The sequence below is a fragment of the Syngnathus floridae genome, chromosome 20 (genome assembly GCF_059516105.1).
Source record: "Syngnathus floridae isolate MCC-2025c chromosome 20, RoL_Sflo_1.0, whole genome shotgun sequence".
Classification (NCBI taxonomy): Eukaryota; Metazoa; Chordata; class Actinopteri; order Syngnathiformes; family Syngnathidae; genus Syngnathus; species Syngnathus floridae.
The window spans coordinates 3,551,630-3,570,882 of NC_142432.1; the positions used below are offsets into that span (position 1 = coordinate 3,551,630).

The 19,253-nt window shown below is 41.2% G+C and overlaps 1 protein-coding gene across 4 annotated transcripts in view; it reads left to right on the forward strand.

Annotated features, from left to right (window-relative positions):
* Positions 1 to 19,253, forward strand: part of kcnh2b (potassium voltage-gated channel, subfamily H (eag-related), member 2b) — an 80,869-nt gene that overhangs the window by 43,105 nt on the left and 18,511 nt on the right. For 3 of the 4 annotated variants that reach the window (XM_088363788.1, XM_088363790.1, XM_088363789.1), the window contains 4 exons: positions 757 to 912; positions 1,327 to 1,540; positions 1,722 to 2,044; positions 2,128 to 2,339. In XM_088363788.1, the coding sequence (XP_088219914.1) occupies positions 757 to 912; positions 1,327 to 1,540; positions 1,722 to 2,044; positions 2,128 to 2,339 (905 nt within the window). Of the gene's footprint in view, positions 1 to 482; positions 588 to 756; positions 913 to 1,326; positions 1,541 to 1,721; positions 2,045 to 2,127; positions 2,340 to 19,253 lie in introns of those variants that run through there. The other variant, XM_088363791.1, reaches the window with a different exon arrangement.

Below are 19,253 nucleotides of genomic sequence, written 5' to 3' on the forward strand. Positions count from 1 at the left end.
GGTACACACTGAATTGGAATATATCCACGGGGGATCATTTAGATGAAATGGCATTTGCCCTCAGAGCGTCAAAGCTCACTTTATGTCCGAAGCTCTTGGAAAAATACACTGAGGAGTCCCGACAGTTTTCTTCTCTTTAATTTGGATCCATAACATTCTACTTTTAGTTCTTCTTGTTATCATGGAGCTTTGTGATTGTGCCATACAGGCTTGGGTTATTAAAAAGCCACCAAAATCGACATCGCAGCTGTTAATGAATCTCGGCATGAATGGAAATGACCCAGAAGCTCTTGAATGAATGTGAGCCTACACGTGAGCACATAGGCGTGCACACAGACACATGCACACGCACACGCACTCTGTGAGATATAGCCAGATGGTGTAATCCTTTGGTTTTCATATTTCCCCCCTCCTTTGTGAGGATTATCCCGTCGTCCAATCGGGATTTTGCACTGTTCCCCCGAGCTATGATGTGATATGAATGACTGACATGCTGTATATTCCCGTATCGGCTGTAAGATTTCCAACTTGCCCGCCGTGGTGGTTAGCGTATTTGTGGAGTTGATTGCTTAGCATCACCTATGCAGGTAAGAGACATGAGCCAGGGGTGCAAATAGTTTTTTTCTTAGGGGAGCATATTTTGATTCAATTTATTTGTATTGATGAATACAGTTTCAAAGTGTCTCATAATGGATAATTTTGATCTTTCGTCATAGTTGTTGTCAAATCCAAATGTTTTGTGTTGCCCCCCTGCAGGTCAGTGCTTCCTATGTATGGTGGATGTGGTGCCCGTGAAGAACGAAGATGGCATGGTGATCATGTTCATCCTCAACTTTGAGGTCATGACTGAGGAGACACTGAAAGACGGCAAACAGGAGCTCAACCATCGCCTTCCCACCTGGCTCGTCACTGGTGAGGAACTCTTGCTTGACTGGAAACAAATAAGAAAAACAACTAAGCTTGCATTCAGTCAGAAGTAAACAATCATCAGTGTAATCCACCCTGATCAGTGTTACATTCATCCACACATAGAGCAGGTGGCCCATTTTGCAAAGTCATATGATTTAGTCGAATCCTTTTATTTTTTTTGGACGGAATGTTCCGAACTGTCTCTGGACTCAATGTTCTATATACAATGTTAATCAAGTCATGCTCTGAACTCCGGAGCTAAATTATAATCAATGCCACTGTCCTAAATTTCTCTTCAAAGCTTATTTCGGCTCAACGTGATTCAAACCTCCCCCCCCCCTCGGCGTCACGCGCTTGCTGCCCTTTTTGAATGTTTCTTTTGATTCATAATCAATGTCTTCTTGTTTTCTTCATCAGGTCGTCCCAGAGGCTTCAAGTTACGCCTTCCCCTGCTGCGCTCCCTCTCCAACAGTAAAGTGTCTCTGGATGACGCAGAATCCGGTCACATACCCGTCGCGACAACTTTACCACTGCACCCGGTCGACCACTGCCACGAGTCCCTCGGCTTGGAGGAGTTCTTGCCCCTTTCTCCTTTATCGCCGGAGAACTCGGAGCAAATCAGTGAAAGCAGGTAGAGCTCCAAGAGTATTTGCTGATTTTGCATTGTTAAATACAATGCTGCCATCTTGTGGCATATAAAAGCATTTCGACATAGAGGTCTGAAAATTTGGGGGGATTTTTTTAATCCAACCCCGAGATAGTTGGAATTCAGTCTACACATCCTAATTCAATAAATCTTTTCTGTTTCCAAGGTCAGCTCTACAAAGTTGGCCAGAGGACCACGTGGAAGACCATTGCACTTTACTGGACTCTGCATCCACCACAGCCCCTCATCCACCTCACCACATAACGCACTTAGTCGGACCCCTCACCCAGTCGTCTCCTTGCGTAGCACCCCACCATCGCCTCAGCCTCAACCAGGACGCCTCTGGCTCGAACTGTTCGTTATCGCGTAGCCGCTCGCGCGAGAGCTTTCACAGCATGAGGCGTGCATCCTCTGTGGACGAGATTGAGGCCATGAGGCCTGACTGGGACCGGAAAAACCGGAGAACCAGTGTCCGACTGGGAAGCACTGGTGCGATGCAAAAACGAATTACATTTTTAATTTTGGGATTTAAATGGGATTTTAACTCTTTTGTATCTCGTGCGTGTTTCCAGGTGCAGTGAACAGTAAGTCCAACATACTGAACTCCACGTCAGACTCTGACCTCATGCGGTACCGTACCATCTCCAAAATTCCTCAGATCACCCTGAACTTTGTGGATTTCAAACCCGACCCACTCATCGCCCTACCCTCAGGGGAGATGGACATCATTGCGCCTTGCAAACTCATCGACCGCACGCACAATGTGACGGAGAAAGTCACCCAGGTAGGAGCTGAGTTTCTTTCTGGAGGCGGAGTGTGTGTCATTTGTTGTCGCAAACCAGCAGCCTTAGCTTACGTTGTGTTTCACGAAGCTCTTCACGACAACATCACGCAACATTAGCGCTGAGTGGAAATGGTTTTTGATGAGTCTGGGTGCACTCTGAGGCGAGTTTGAGTAAAAGAAAAAGAAAAGTTGCATTTTTTGCTGGAATTTCTTAAACGTGTTTGCTCTTGTGTAGCAATGTGAGCGTCAAGATGGGACAGATAAATTACAACTCGAAGAAAGTGCTTGTTGGATGTACGTGCTGGGCTGACATTTTATTTCCACAATATTTTACTTAAATATGACTTTAGAGCCATACAACCTTCAAGGAACCCCGCATGAGCAATCGAAAGGGGAAAAAACAATATTAAAGATTAAGTTAAGCCCTCTGTTAGGGCAAGTCTACAGAGAGTTACTAACGGGAATAGAAATTATTTGATCCGATCATGCTCTTTTTTTCCCCCTCCTATTGTACTTGACAGAAAATAATCCAGAGGTGGTGATGCAACACAATAATGTAATCATGCTACAGTATGTGAGTTGCAGATGGCAAGGTCAAAACTCCAACTTGCTTTCTGTGTGTATGGGGCCATGTGTGTGTGAGATTTAATCCATACAGTAGTTAGTATGTTCCAGCTGCAGCTGTGTCTCCAAATGGCATTTCTAGACTTTTTTTTGAAAGTTGCACACTTTATCATTTGACTTGACTTTTGAAATCCAATTTTGCATGCCTGTGTCATGAGTGGAAGAGAATCTAATTGACTTATGATGAGCAGAGCTGTAATGTTACCTCAGGCCTGAAGATGGTAGCATCACATTGAGGCGTTTGGTTCTCCATGATCTCGGCATCCCAGTGAATAATTTAGAAACCTCTTTAAAGGGAAGACTGACCTCTTTTTTTTTTCCATTTCCATTGTATCTTATAGCGCTCCCATTTCTATTGACTTGTGTTTGTTGCTTGCATGCAAAAGTAATTGCCTAAAGTGATTCATTTGGAATCCAGTTTCATCTGGCATTTTCAAATAGGGTACTTGAAGAAAGATCTCATCCAATATTCCCAGCACACAACCATTTCCAAACAAGGCACGCTGGAATGGGAATTTGCGATTGATCGGCATTGGCTAAAATGTGTTGCGTAATGATATTCTTTGGCACAGGGTTCTATTGTGTATTCCATTATTGCATAATTTATCTTGCATTATACCAGTACAAGGCTGGCTCAAGCTACTGAAAGCTCAACAACGAAGACTTGCCGTGACATCATCAGCATTCCATTAAGTGAAATATAGGTCGGACATGTTTATTTAATGAGCGGGCAATATGGAGCAAGTAGTTCTTCAAATGAACATACTAATTACAAAAAACAGGAGTACCTCTTAATTTTGAAATATTAACATGTCAAGAAGCACTAGAGGGGAAAACTATAAACATATGCTCAAGTGATATTTTTTTTCCAGGGCCTTATGATTTGTTATTTTTTCTTTTGTGTAGGATCGGGCTCGGAGTTGAACTTATGGTGAGCCGTCCACCTCTGGCAATGTCTCGGCAAAGCGCCATGTTTGTGAACTAGGGCAGAAATGAATGAAAACGTGGGCTCTTTTCATCTCGGCAATGAAAAGCGTCTACCTGGAGGAAAATAACTTCATTTATTCTCTTTAGAGTTGCCGATGAGACAGACACGAGCTGTGGCTCGGTTTGACTTCGCCCTCTAGTTACTATTACCCCTTTATGCATGCATGTATTGTCTGGAATAAAGGAAACGCACAGCTCATAATGGGCATCATATTACGAGCAGGCTGCTAGGTTATGTATGTTTATTGGCTCTTTTCAGCACTATTGTATATTTAGTTTTAAAACCTCCTTTCATGCTTTTGTACCAGTGGCTTGTTCTCCCAGTTAAATTGGCTGAAATGGAGTTTAGGAGCATGTGACACATTCAACCTGCAGGAGTGTAATTTAGCTGCCCGCTCCGCCTCAATACCTCAGACTGATTAAGTGTTTTTTTTCCCCCCATGTGAGTTCAATGACCCGCAAAGTAAAAAAGCATCTTGTCGGCGTTTTGAAGTTATTCGTTTACCCAACTTGTCTACTATTCATTTTACGAGACGTGTTGAAATTCTTTGACTAGATGAAGACCAACATGCATGATTTTTGAATGTGGGGTGAAGTTGGAGAGGACCCAAGTTCAGGAAGAGCATGCAAACTCCACACCCGTGACTTTGATATCTCACTTTACACTTTCCTCGAGGTGAAAAGGATTATTACGTGTAATCAATCGGACTGAATTGGAACAAAAAGACTTTTTCAGCATCATCCATCTGCAACAACAAATTGATCAACCAGATAGCGGGCTTTCATGCGTATGAGTCATGTACAAACCCAAAATGTGTTGCAATTGTCCAAAACAACTTTGCCAATCATCTCTCCTGTTCAGCTCAAGCAGCTAATCTATATCTAACTAATCTGTTTCCCTTTCTGCCTCCCTCAAATAGCATTAAGCAGGTATTGATTTTGCCATTTGCAACGCTCTATATAACGGGACTTGTTCAAAAGTAAATCCAGGCTTTGTCTTTGAAAGGACATGATGACGCTGTCCCACGGGGCATTCGCAATTGATTTGAGTTGAAATGGAAAATGGTGCGTCCGATCACTCGCCGGCCATCTTGAACGTATACCTTCAATCAAGATCACGGCATTGTTGTGCAAAATAAATATGAACATGCTCGAAAAATAACATTTCATTGTATTTCCAAATACCACCAGGATGAAACGCCTTATAAAAGAAATCTCTCGGTGCCAGGGCAAACAAGGCCACCAAGCCTGGGAGCGATCATTCATCATTCAGTTCATTTACTTCAGTATCATCTTTTACATTTTAAACTCTTATATCCTTTAGCACACCCCTAACAGCACCTCCACCTCCTCCAACATCCCTCCGCACTATTGCACTGTGTGACCCATTTCTTTTGCCCTGGCCTCATTAATCACAGGGCTCCTCATCATAACAGGTAATTGAATCAGAGAGGGTGTGAAGTTTTATGAAAACACAAACATTGATTAGTAGGCCATTTTTAGGCCAAGTGCCAAATTCCGATATGATTATATGATCATTTTTATTTTATTTCATTTTTATACCCATATGTCCACGTTTAAATAACATGCAAAGCTATTTGAAACTCTGGAAAAAAAAATATCAGGACTATTAAAGTTTCATGAGATGCACGGAGTTATGTCGTACAACCACTCCCCAGCGGTTCGTTCGATGGTTGCACTAAGATCAGGTACAGTAAGTGAGCCAGTCAGGCACCCACTTCGGACCCATCCATCATGCCGCCAGCAAAGGGGAGGGCGGGGCAGTGAAGCCGGCTCATCTCAAGAGGCAGTGGAGTGAACCAAGTACAGCGCCATGGTGCTCGATCACTGACACATATGCACCGTGTTTTGTTGAACCCCGCAGCTAGCGTCTAATAGTTTGGGAAGCATTATTGCTATTACTCTGCCATGTTGTATACTATATCAGAGAATTTGTTATTCTGCACTTCGTTTTGATAATTAGAAGCCTGTCGAGGCATTTTGGCACGATACTCAATTATGTGGAGTGTTGGAGCCCCAGTGGCTTACCTGTTTTCTGGGTTTGGCCGTGTGATGTTTGGAGTTAAATCGTTTATCCTCATGGATGTGACAAATTTGCACAAACACATACAATGTGCTGACAAGCAACTGGATGTGAACTTTCGAAGTCACCCATAAGGTCAACACTTAGTGCGAATCAATAGCTGACTCAATCTGTTACGTCTCTCGCACACACACACAGACACCCACACACATCCCGACCCGTGATTACCTTTACCCTCCGGAGAATACGAGAGCTCTCCGGAGATGTCTGCTGGTGCCTCTTGTCGTTTGACAGCATCCGGAAGCAGATGCTGCCATTTAAACTCAGTCATTATCGATGACCCTTGTTCAAACCTTGAACCTCGCGGAAATATCAGGGTAAATATCAGCTGGCGCTCTATTCTTTTGCAGCCATACATTTTTTAGGACAACAGCTTTATAGTACTGCATTTAATTTAATTTAATTTAAAAGAAGCCCAGTAAGAGTGATATTTTATTATTATTATTATTATTATTTTAATTATTTTATTTGTATTCATTTATAATTTTATTCATTTGCTGCCACATTCATCTGTTGACTTTTTTGGTTTGTACATCCACTTTTGAAACTACCAGCGGTGTCACGATGGATTCTAGTCAGTGTTCTCATATTAATTTGGCAAGGAGATGTTAGTACATGTGTATGGGGATTCTCCGTTGTCTGCTCATTGGCTTGTGTGAAGACCATCTGCACGGGCAGCTCGCAAATGAAGGATTTCTGGTTCATCTGGTGTGCTAACAAATGGCAATGTAGGCAAATCCCAAAAATACCTGCGCACATGTGCGTTGTATATCAGCTTGATAAATGGACAATTCGAAAAAAAACATACAGCGACTCGGCCTCCTATGCACTACGCTGAGAAATAACCTTCTTGTTCTTATTTAGGTTAGCTCGGCTCCCGACTCAGGAAGTGCTTAGCACATCACTTTCCAATTTAGGACTAAGCAGGAATATCATCGGGATTTTATAGTTTGACCTTATTTAGCATAGCAATGGAGAATCTCATCACATAACGTGCATGTCCTGTCAGGAATTGCGGCGTGAGAGTTGAAAATCTAAGCACAACACCCGCTGTGGTAAACTCATTTTCCCAAAAGTTAAACTCAGCGGGAAGCTTTTTTCTGCACTGGGCTCTCCAACATACTCAATTTCATGTCTCTTCCTTGCTAGACCCGTCTACTTTAATCTTTCATTGAATTTGTTTGTGCCCTTTGGTTTTGTTACTTTGTGCTTTGGTGGTTTTTAATAGTTTGGAATTATTTGTGTGATATAACCTGAGCTGGTTAGTCCGATAATTAAACCTTCCATTGTTATGAATTTATGCTATGGGGAAGAAAAATGTAGTTGAAAAAAAATCTCACTTTTTCTTTCTTTTTTTTTTTAAATCTTTCAGTTTTTCTCAGATAAAAGACAGAACTCTCACTTTGCATATTGCTGCCAATCATCATCTCCGCAGAGTAAATGATCTGCTGCACTTTGCCCTTGTCCTTGGCACGAGCTGCAGAGAAGCCAGATGGTGATGGAGATGAAGCTTGGCTTCATCGTGGATGTTTTAAAGTGTACTTTTATCATAATTGACAGCTCCAAGCTTCCAAACTGAAGCATGTGTTCACAGGGAGTACTAGTTAAAATCATTAAACTGGTGAGCAAAACGAATATTTTATTGAGGTCTATTATAATTAAAGTCAAAGTGTGGCTCAAGTCACATTTCCAAGTTTTATGCTGTGCAAAGAGGCAAGCAACATTTAAAGGGATCAGTGAAATTCAAGTTGACATTCAGAAAGTTCTTTCACAACAGTAGCAGCATAAAATAAAATTGCTGAGCCAACTTCAATGGAGATCACTGTAACCCTTCTCAAATTTTTATTACGCTGACAACAAATGGGCAGTTTAAGGACGATTTGGAATGTTTAATCCTCCCTCTCGGGCTCTTTACATTTTATACTTAAGTGCTCAAAGGTCATTTAGGGTTTAAATGTTAAATGTTGTGGCGTACCTTTTTTAAAATCAATATTCTGACCCGTTTGAGTTGAATAATGTTAGCGTTTGACACATGGAATTGTTTATTTTATTTTTATTGTCATTTTATTTATTTTTGCTATTCTCGGGATTATAAAATATCGCAAAGTTGTTGACACCAGACACTGGGGGAATTTTACAAATCGGGGATTGCGGTTTATTAGCATACAGTAATTGTGTCCCATGAGACTGCTTACGTAAATCTTTTGTCGACTCGGTCGTGACACGGGTGGGGTCATGCCAGGGGAAGGGCGAGGAATGTTTGTCATATCAGCACTTTTCAAATGAAAGGCTTCACCATCATCAAGTGTGTGATGGTTTTAGTTTGACTTTGGGCTTTTTTTTATAGAGTCCTGTCATCGCTTTTTGTATACGGCTAGGCACATAGTGGAGTAGCATACAGGGAAAGGGGGCGGGGGAGTGACAAACATTCACTTCAAATCAAGTGTTTTCCAGGAAAAGCTTTTAGTCACCAGACAAGTGCCAGTAAATTCAACCTGGGGCATTGTACGATCTGACATTTAACCTTGAAAGCAAGCCGTTCTTTTTTTTCAGCCAAAGTAATGTCAAATAGAATTCATGGTCAACTTTTATATTTGTTTTAAAATGACAATAAAATATTTGAGTTTTCCCTGAATTTAAAGCAGCACTATTTTAGGTTTAGAGCTTCATGTAAAATTATGACTAACATTGTGAAATGGTAAAGTACATATAAAAATGTGTACGAGCCATGTAAGCACAAACACAAATATTTGAAGTAGCGACAAATTGAGGGCTCTGCGGTATTTATTTAAAGATCCTCGATTTTTGCAGTTTGAAAGAGCAAATTCTTTGCAGCCTCACAAACTCCACAGGGGGTTGGCTATTCTTTCACTGTTCACACCTATTTGGTCTTGCTTTGTTCCCCTATTTCTCCCCCCATTGCCTGTGTTTGCCTGACGTCTTAAAAGGTCATCGCCACCTGGAGCAGCTCGCAAAGAAAACTGTCACATCCAATCGGTCGCAACACTCAACACTGTGTGTGAGTGTGTTTTCCATCACTCACTACACACATTACACAGTGACATTATAATTCAAATTCAAAGGGTTCAGACATGCATATTTGTGGTTTGGCCTTTGCAAATTCACTTATTATTTTTTTTTTCATGGCGCTCGATCCCCTCATATATTTTTTAACTTGATCCCTGAGTTATTTGAGTCATTTTTTCTTTCAACTGCTTATTCGCTTTAATAATAATAATAATAATAATAATAATAATAATAATAATAATCAAGACAATCCCATCTGATTTTTGCCGAGAGCTATATTTCAACCTGGGCTGGGCCGGAAACAGATAATTATAATTATTATAAAAAAATGATTGATAATTACAAAATAACCCTGGCCTCTGTTATCACCGCAGAAGACGAAAAATAGCTCTTCAGTCGGTTAATCCAATCCTAATCCAAAGGACATTTATCTCGACTAATGATCAAGGTCAGAAAGACTTTGGAGAAAATGTCCTTAACGTCTTGCCCCGTTGCAAATTAAGAGGAGGTTTAAATACTGTGCATGTCTGTTTGTATCAGAGCTACTGCCTACTTAATGAGGTGGGGGAATCTGTAAAAGTAATTAATGTCTGATATTATGTCGAGAGTCATCAGCATATCCCTATTTATTTGGATCTGGCTTCAGTTTCTACAAAACCAGAAAACTTGGGAAAAGTATATTTGTGGGGAGGCATTTTTTAAGTGATTATTTGTCATGGCTCTGGAAGTAATTTACCTGCATAATGAGTATGTTGACTCACTGTGTTGTCAGAACTGCTGGAACATCATGCTTCCGTGATGAAAATAGCTGCTAATGAATTAGCCAAGAGCAAATGCAAATTTACCCAAGAGGCTGAATTGAGATTATGTATAGATATACATTCATTCATATTTGTTGGTCCTTGTGACCAATGTGGAACTCTGAACTTTGGTATTTATTGGCCAAACTTTTGTGTTCTTTAATCCCTGATCCACAAACATCTCTTCATTTGTCTGACTTCTGTCACTTTCAATTCTCCTTGTTTCGAAATTGCGGAATATGACTTCTGCCCCCATTATCGTTGTTGTTTCTTTTTGTTTGGCCTTAAAAATAAATAAAAAAAAGCCAACATCTGACTTCTATCCCCAAAACTGGATGTTAGATAAAAAAAAAAAAAAAAAAAAGCATCTTACATGAGCTCGGTGTGGTGGCACGTGTACACATTGTGTCAACACAGTAAACATCTGTAGAATGAATGTCCTGAAGCTACACACACTTTTGGCAGGCTTCATTGGAGCCATCGCTAATTTCACTCATTTCTTGCTTAAATCTTTTTTTTTATATGCTCACCTGCTCCAGGCGTTCTCCACATGCATCACCGTCCTGTTCATCCAACCTAATACACCACGTGTTCTTCTCATTGCCCTCAGCCAACCCTTGACTTCCAACTCTCCTCCCTGGAGCTTTTTTCCTCTGCTGCCGCATCCTCATCGTCCTTCCTGAACTTACCATATTCCCCAGAGAAAAGAATATCTTTCACTTTGAAATATATTTTCATCATAATTTTCTTCTTCAATCAATCCGCTCTCAATAGGACATTATTATTGACACGGATGGTCCATAGTTAGCAAAACCATGAAGGTGACACACACAAGGGTAATATAGACCCAGATATAGAACGGATGTCACAATGTCTTATGAACACCTGGTATTCGAAGCACATGACCCACAGTCAGGGGCCCCTGTGGACCATCATGCGTGATCACTCACACGCAACCTCACAGGAACATGTAAAACCACAACCACACGTGTGTAGGACGCTTAGGAAGATTCATGATCCCGTGTTCCCCTTTCTCCTCCCTCGTGTTGGAAGAGGTGAGGACATTATGGTCGGAGACTGAGGGGGTTGGGGTTCTGCCTTGCCGACATCAGCAATACCTAAAGTGGGACGGCAGCGTGTGCCTCAGAGAGGCAAAATAATGATGTCATTTTTTTGAAAGTGTGTTTGCGGGGGTTATTCACTCAATATATGATGCGGATTTTTTTATTTAGTCCATTTCCTAATTGCCAGTTGTGCATTGACCTCTGTGTGCACAGACTGGAACCCTTTTCAATTTTGAAAGCACTCAAAGTTTGCACATTCACATCCACTCCAATTTTGCCATATTAGATTCCCCTTTTTCTGAATCAAAAAAAAAAAGTTCACAAAAAGATGATTGTCCCAGTCTTCAATCTGTCACATCTATTACGTTTTTTTAAAAGAGCCAGTATGGGATGGTCAAGGTGATGAAACAAAGTTATATCAGGACAAGATTCTTCTTTAATCAATATAAGTTGTGTGCCGTGACACCATACAGAAAAGCCCGCCATAAAATAACTGGTCAAAATAGATTCCGGTCAAAGCCATTTGTCTTTACACAGTCAATTAAGCCTCCGAAAAGTTTGAACCTCTCAAGGTCCTTCCGAGATATTCCTTTGGAAATTAAATCACTTTAAGAAGTTGGCCGGCTCCACTTTATTTTTAATGTAAGCAATATGAATCTTTTAAGCTAATTGCATTTAATCACAAAATTTACGATGTCATCTTCTTTGCTTATTTCAAGAGATTTTTAACTATTATTGAGGATTTAGTCACCTCGGTGGCTGCGCTCAATTCTAATTCTGTCAAGATGGCACCATGATAGTGAATATGCCTGCTCTCTATCGGAAGACTGATGACCGGGACTCATCTGAGCATGGTAATAGAAAAAAAGGAGCCACCATAATGTTTGTGACTTAAGATGGATTTATTCCACTCTGCAAAACCGCCACAGATAACCTCGCTTTCATGCAGCAGTGAGAGCAGAGACTTCAAATAGGATACGTCTGCTGGAAAGAAAACTTCCTAAATGTCCTACAACCAATCCCCCAGTGTCTTCCCCTGGTCTGAGGGCAAGTCCTTACAGCTTAACCTCTTTTGTCTTCTAATTCTCATGACCTGCTGGATTGCACAAGGCGGATTTTCTACTGGGCTGCCATTGACGAGAATGAGTTAATTGAAATGTCCTCATTTCTATTACCTGTATTACCGTATTTTCTGGACTATAAGGCGCACCTAAAAACCTAAAATGTTCTTGACAGTGCGCCTTATAGTCCGGTGCGCCTTTTATATGGACCAAATTCCTAAATTTAAACTGGCCTGAAGCATTGTGTCACGAAATCAATCATAAGTGGCCCGCTGAAGACTATGAATCATGAATCAAAAAGACTATGGATCATTATTTTGTGATTATAAAGTAATTTGTTGTGTCTGAAGTTGAAATAAAAAAGATAAAATGGACAATGCAAATAGAAACAGTAGCGGCTTGTAGTCTGGAAATTCTTTCTGTATTGTGTTACTAGTTTCAGTAACAAACTACTCATGGGGAATGGGCCCGTGTGTTAATTTGCGCGTGTGTGTCCAATTGCTCCAAGCTCGGCGCTCCATGGTCACCGTTCATGCAGCGCCAGCAAAGCCCTCAGTCGGCATAATTACCCGAACTTGTCAGTGTCTCACAAACTCACACTGCTGTGCCTGGAACAATTTTCCTTTCGTAATGAGCCTCATAAAGCACAAAGACTATTCTCAGTGTGATTCTTCAAAGATTATTTTCGTGCCGTTCGATATTTTTATGTTATTCTGCATTGCGTGTGTCAAAAACAAAACCCAAAATTGGAAATAAGGCTGTTTTGTTTCAGGTTTCTTCCTCTTTAAAGAGAAATGCATGTATGAGAAACAGATCATGTGACTCACTTATATAGATACACACACAAATAAGCACACACACACCTTGATTTACACAAACTAGGTCAGCTAAAGGTAGCGCACCATTTGGATATGAATCATAACCGTATGACTCATAGCTTGCTGATCAATTGCTCGTGATTGGATATTTATCATTTGCTCGGATAAAGAATCGCATTGTTATTTATTTTATTGTTATTTCATTCGTGTTCATCTCGTTGCTTGTTATTAAAGGGTGTCAACGGTAGCAATTTAGTGAGCCGGATCGCTCGGTAAATAATGGAGAGCAAAGTGAAATGTCTGAAGCTGAAACGCTACAACCTGCTTTGACATGATTTAGTCGGAAAGGCTCAGCCGTAAATTGGAGAGTGTAAAACGGGAGGTTTAAAAGGGAAACACTTTCAGGCAAGTGACACGGAGACCTGAAAAAGCTGTGGTGGCATAATCCACGTTGAGGATGGAAAACACTCTCACACGCACGCACATTAGACAGCCGCGTGGTCAGTAATGAGAAGCCGGACTGGCACGTGTCAGGAGAGGAACGTCAGATTAAAAATCATTTCAAATGTTTCGATATTTTAATGTCAAGCAGCTTCCCCTCCATTTGCACCAGGCGTCTTCTTAAATCGAAAATGAAATCTAAGAGCCAAAACTAAATCTAATGCACATTTTCTTTTATGTTCTCATATAACGTACGGCTGTATGAATAAAAAAAACATATTTTTGTGTGTGAGCTCCTAAAAGGAGGCAGTGCTCCTTTGTTAGGAGAGAGAGAGAGAGCAGGCAAGCTTCACCGGCCGGGGGAGCGACGCAAGAAGATGGGAGGGAGGTTGGATGGGCGAGGGGGTGGCTGGCTGGGGGTGGGGGGTGTTAGCTGAGCGTAGGGAAGTCTCAACAGCAGCAGCAGCAGATAGTCTGAGCATTCTCTGAGTGCCACAGCTGTGGATCTGATATGAGCTTTATCCTCCTGCAACCCCATAAGACTTGCAAAGACTACTGAGAGACGAGGAGAGAAGAAGAAAGGACCAACCACAGGAGCCAAAACATTGGGGGCCCCGTCAGTCAAAGGGCAGTCGGAGGGGAGCGGAAGTCCGGACGAGGGGGGCCACGGAGACGACGCTGACTTCAGTGCCAACTTTGACCTTTCCACCTTTAGGAGGGATCGGAGAGGGGAGGACAGCCGACGGAGTGGCAGGACGGGGAAGCGCAGATGGCGGGCGGGTACGGGGGGGCAGTTGGGGTGGCACGGGCGAAGTCCGGCGGGACACGGCCGTGCCTTTGGGCCGAGGGTCCTGGGCCGATCAGATGAGCGAGATGTCGCTGAGCGGGAGGGACAGCCTCCCCCAGGAAGGCGGGAGAAACGCCAGGGTCCGACGGGCCGTCCGCATATCCTCCCTCGTGGCTCAGGAGGTGAGTGAGGGGGGCGTGTTCTGATTTGGGCATATGTGTTCCGCTGATGATGACATGATCAGAAAATGAAAAGTGTGAGGGTGTGAGACAAGTGTGTACGACAGTGTACACAATCAAGGAAATACATGTTCTGCATATTACCGTGCACGTGTGTGCATTTACATCATCAGACTAGCCGCCGACCCTTGACCTCATCACGGAGCGTCGCTTGTAATGTTGACGTCAAGGAATGTAGGATAAGATCATCTAAATCCTTTAATGGATCATAGAAAAATAATTTTCCTTCTATCTCACAGTATATGTGGAGAGAGAGAGAGAAGTTGATGTGATTTAAGGAACTTTACGTAGTATGAAGTAGCGCTTTGACGCCATCATGTGATGGGGTCATTGTCATTTCATTCCCCGAGCAAAAATATAATTTTATCTCTATATGTCGTCTCGTCTAGGTGTGTGTACTCTTGTGTATACTTCGAAAAAGACTGTCGTGCCGGCGGCAACGGAAACACTTTGCGTGTGTGTGTGCGTGTACGAGTGTGCCAACCGTTTCCCTTGGCGATCCGTGTTTCTTTGTGTTCATTCCAATGTCGTCTGCGGAAAGAGACAACACATCTGCGCTAAAGTGTTTGGGAACATCGGGGTCCAAAAGTGCACTGAAACCTCTCCACAGACCTCCATGATGGTCCTCATAAGGGAATGCTGTTTCATTCCATTGACTGTCCTCAAGGGCGTGTTTTGAGTCGGGAAAATGAATTTAGGATTTGGCTATAGTTATTGCTGACATTTGAAAAGTGCTATTTATGCGGTTCAGCTGCTCTGTTATACTGGCACTATTGAAAGTGACAGAAAAGAGAGAGAGAGAGAGAGCGAGAGAGAGAGAGAGAGAGAGAGAGAGAGAAATCCGACAAATGAGGAGAGTGGACAGTCTTGCAACCCTCACCAAAAATAGAAATGCCCATTTTAATATCAATATTTCCTTTTATGGCTGATAATGACAGATATTGCAAAGCTGAAAAATCTTTAGGAGTCATTGTCATTTTTTTTTTCACTTGCTATTTTTATCACATGCTACAGAACCACTGAGAGAGCAAGTTTTGTTGTTCTAGAAACATCACACACACCTCGTTTGTTCACTTATATTTTTGTGTGAGGTCATCCAAATTACTGGGAAAAAAAACTATTGATCAGTTAAATTTGGAGATGGAACAACACTGGATGTTGTTATGAGGTTTTTTTTTTTTTATTTTCTTGTTTCACATCAGATAAATGTTGATTTCTCATTCATCTCACCGGAGGCAGCACACACAATCCACCTGAAGGGAAGCAAAATAAATCAGTAATCGCATCCAAGACAAATTGCTTTTTTTATTGTCCAGTCCCCCACCTTTTTTTTTTTTTTCTTGCCTATGGGAAAAGTTATGTTGGCAGTTTCCAGGAGTGTCTGATCATGACAATGCGCGTGTGAGTGTGCGCGTGAGAGAGAAAATGAGAAAGAGAAACAAAAAGTTGCTCACCATCCACATCCATCACCTTTACCAGCAATGCCCTTGAACGTAGCAATCAGTTCCTCTCGACAAATAAATCAAGACTCTTCTCTCTTCCTTAAATTACACACACACATATGGCATCCATTGATGATAAAATATTGCTGCTCATAAGCGAATCCTCAGGTATATTCAATTTAAAATTGAATATGTTCTCTAAGCCTGCTCAATGCTCTTCACGGATGATTGACTGCAAGTCAAAAATGTTCCTCCACAGCAGAGATGAAATTCTCTGGTCAAGTAAGAATTTTTATTTATTTTTTTGGAAATACTTCATACATCACACTTTTTTCAGCCATACAAACTACTCTTGCTTGTAGTCTGCTAAAAGATAAGCGCTGTTGCTAACGTAGCACTTTGTCTCCATGCTTCCACTAGGCAAAAATATTTTTAAAATATAAATTACTCACACACCACGCAAAATCAGGGCACTGAGAGAAATGTCGCCTGATGTGCAGAAGTACAATTTTATCATGTCTTATTTCCCTCTCTCCAGAAACAATAAATGATGTACTCACTTTATGTTTATCATCATTGGCACTATTTTATGCTGGCATCTCTGGGTCTTCTAATTCCCTGCCCAATTCCTAAAACCTACAAATCAGGGTAATTGAAGCCTTTTTAATTGCTGTTTGTCCATTCCAGGTTGCACACCTCCTCCAAATTCCATTTCACCTGTGAGATCCACACAATATAGAAAACAAATGTGACGCCGATGGCGCTTTGAACTCACGTTGAACCTCACATATTCGTTTTAGCACTGTCATAGATGAAACCCAGCCGAAAAAGGATGAAACCTTCAGCCGAGCAATGGAATTAAACTCCTACCTGATTTAATTACCAATCTCCTAACGTGTGTGTCCTCGAGGTATGAGGTGCAAAATTTTTTCCGTGTCTTAACGAGCATCGGCCTCCGATGACAGAGGTGGTAATGGGAACAAGGAAAGGTGTTTTAACACACCTACACGCAAAAGTCGTGATGCTAAGCATACCCGATTGTCGGAACTTAACACAATTTCCTCTGCTGTATGCTTTGATAGCGGTCAAGACCCATTGAGAATCCAACTAGCGGTTTGTCTCACCGCCTCCCACACGGTGCAAATCGTGACGACCCGTTCACTCACTCTTGCACTCAGACAGCGACTCGCATGTACGCAAACAAACCGTAATTGCCCAACTTGCCAAATGTATCTTTGTCTAGATGAATGTGGCTGTGAGGGGTCAAAAAGGGGCATGCATTGTTTTATTAATGGTTACATAGAAGTCACGACTAGTCTTCTGTCATTGGAACAAGTAGAGGAAGGGAAATGAATGGGCTCTCCCTTCCTATTCTTTTCACAGCTCATTGCTCATTCTAGCTGGCTTCTTCTAAAAATGGTGCCGTTTAAAAGTAGCGGCTGCTTATAGCATCTCTTGCTTTTACTGATGAGCCGTTTTATTTTGTGTGTGGTGAAAAATGTAGAAATATGGGGCATGTTTGTTATTACAGTGGACAGGAAAGGCCACATGATGGCGGCATAGCACAACTTTTGTTCAAAAGAAGCTCCTCAATTCACCTCAGTGGCCTTAGCAGAAAAATGGCAATAGATGTTTTTCTTTTTTATTATTATTAGAAAATTGAAATTTATGTGCTTCTGCTCTCTGTCTATATATATTTGTTTTACCCAGCAGCACACAGTGAAGTGAGAAAAATGATCTGATTCTGCTCTGTGCAAAAGCGTGAGATTTTCCTCTTGTTGGACAAACAGTCTGTAAGCGCTCACATACTTTTTATAGCTGCTTACTCAGACAAACACATCCGCACGCACCAAAAGCTTTCAGACACAAACCCATTTTCATCCCCCTAGAAATTGAATTTTATTTTACAGCCTTGTTTTGATAAATACATAGTTGTATTTACGGATGCTATTTCACATATTTCACATTTGACAATCCTGTATCAATATATCAAATGATATCGTGACAAATTGGAATCACCAAACTGTGAACATAAAAAAAGTTAATTTAAAAATGATTTAATGCCCGTCATAACTTTTATTTTGGATTTGTATTCTCCATCCAATTATAAGACCACAGAGCACGGCTGAGATGACCACTTAGTTTCTGTTTTAGTTTAGTTAGCCGCATTACATAATGAGAGTGTGTGATAGCCAGGAACAAACATTACACACCAAAAAAAAGTCATCCACCCACATGGTTTAAAAGATACGTGTCACACTGCGGCAAACGTGCTTATGGGACTGATATTTTAACAAAAGCTCTCAACTAAAATATTCTTCTCACCCTTGGAGCTAATGGGGACGAGTGGTTCAGAAAATGGATAGTGAAACAAATGGATATGTGTTTTAATTGCGATCATCTCTCGTCAGAAAGAAGTACAAAAAAACCTAGTGGGAAATCAAATTTAAGTTAAGCTGCTCATTTAAACAAAAAGTCTGAAGTTTAATGAATAATATTGAGTACTTGAATACTGCACAAGGATGTTAGCGGTTGGCGTTTCAAAATGCAAGAATTGGCGCTTTTAATATCGCCATAAATTGGCGGCAAAGGATTACTTTTGTCTGAATAAAGCTCATTGCCTCACACCAAATTGATTTCTCGGCAACAGATGGAGTAATAGTGTCAATCGGTGGATAATTGAATTTTTCAGCAAATAATGGAAGGTGGGTTCAAAAAAAATCAATAAATAGGTCAATTCATCAACTGTCACCCTCTCATTTCACTTTAATACCAAATGATGACACGTCATCAGAAGTCAAATTAGTGGGGAAATGATTGATGACTCATTTTGAAAGTGACACACATGGATTAGCATCTCTTTCAAATCTATCTTTTGAAATTCCCCTGTCACTTTTGACCTATGGCTCATCAACTATGGACTCAAATTCTAATATTACAGATTAAACTGGACGTTATAGATGACTCAGGTCAAGTTGGGTCACTGCAATAACCAAATGCAAGACAATGAGTTCCGCTTGCTTTCACTCCTGACACATCTTAGCAATTATTTTCAGGGAATTAATTATTACACCCTCTTAATTCAATAACTATTGGTGTAGAGTTGATGTAATTTAATGTGAAGTCATTAGCCAGGATAATAGAGGGAGGCAGGTGCCCTTCACATATACTTTCATACCGGGAACGATCATCGTATTCTTTTTTGGGAAACACCATGATGGACGACGACTTCATCGGGTTATGACACGGTTCATCCGTCACCGTAATGTATTGAGCTGATACTGACATGCCCTTAGAAAGATGATTATGAGATAGATGTCCTGCAGACTTTATCATTATGTATGTTTATGGTCCTTCCTAAGTGAGTTTGAACTCAATTGAAGCTTTTTACTGTCTTCATGGGGGCTTTTTTTTTTTTTCCACCCAGACTCGAGCTGTAACTATAACTATATCCAAAATCTGTCCCCGGTTGTCATAGTAACACAAAGTCTTACTTGAGTCACACCGAGATGAGCAATGG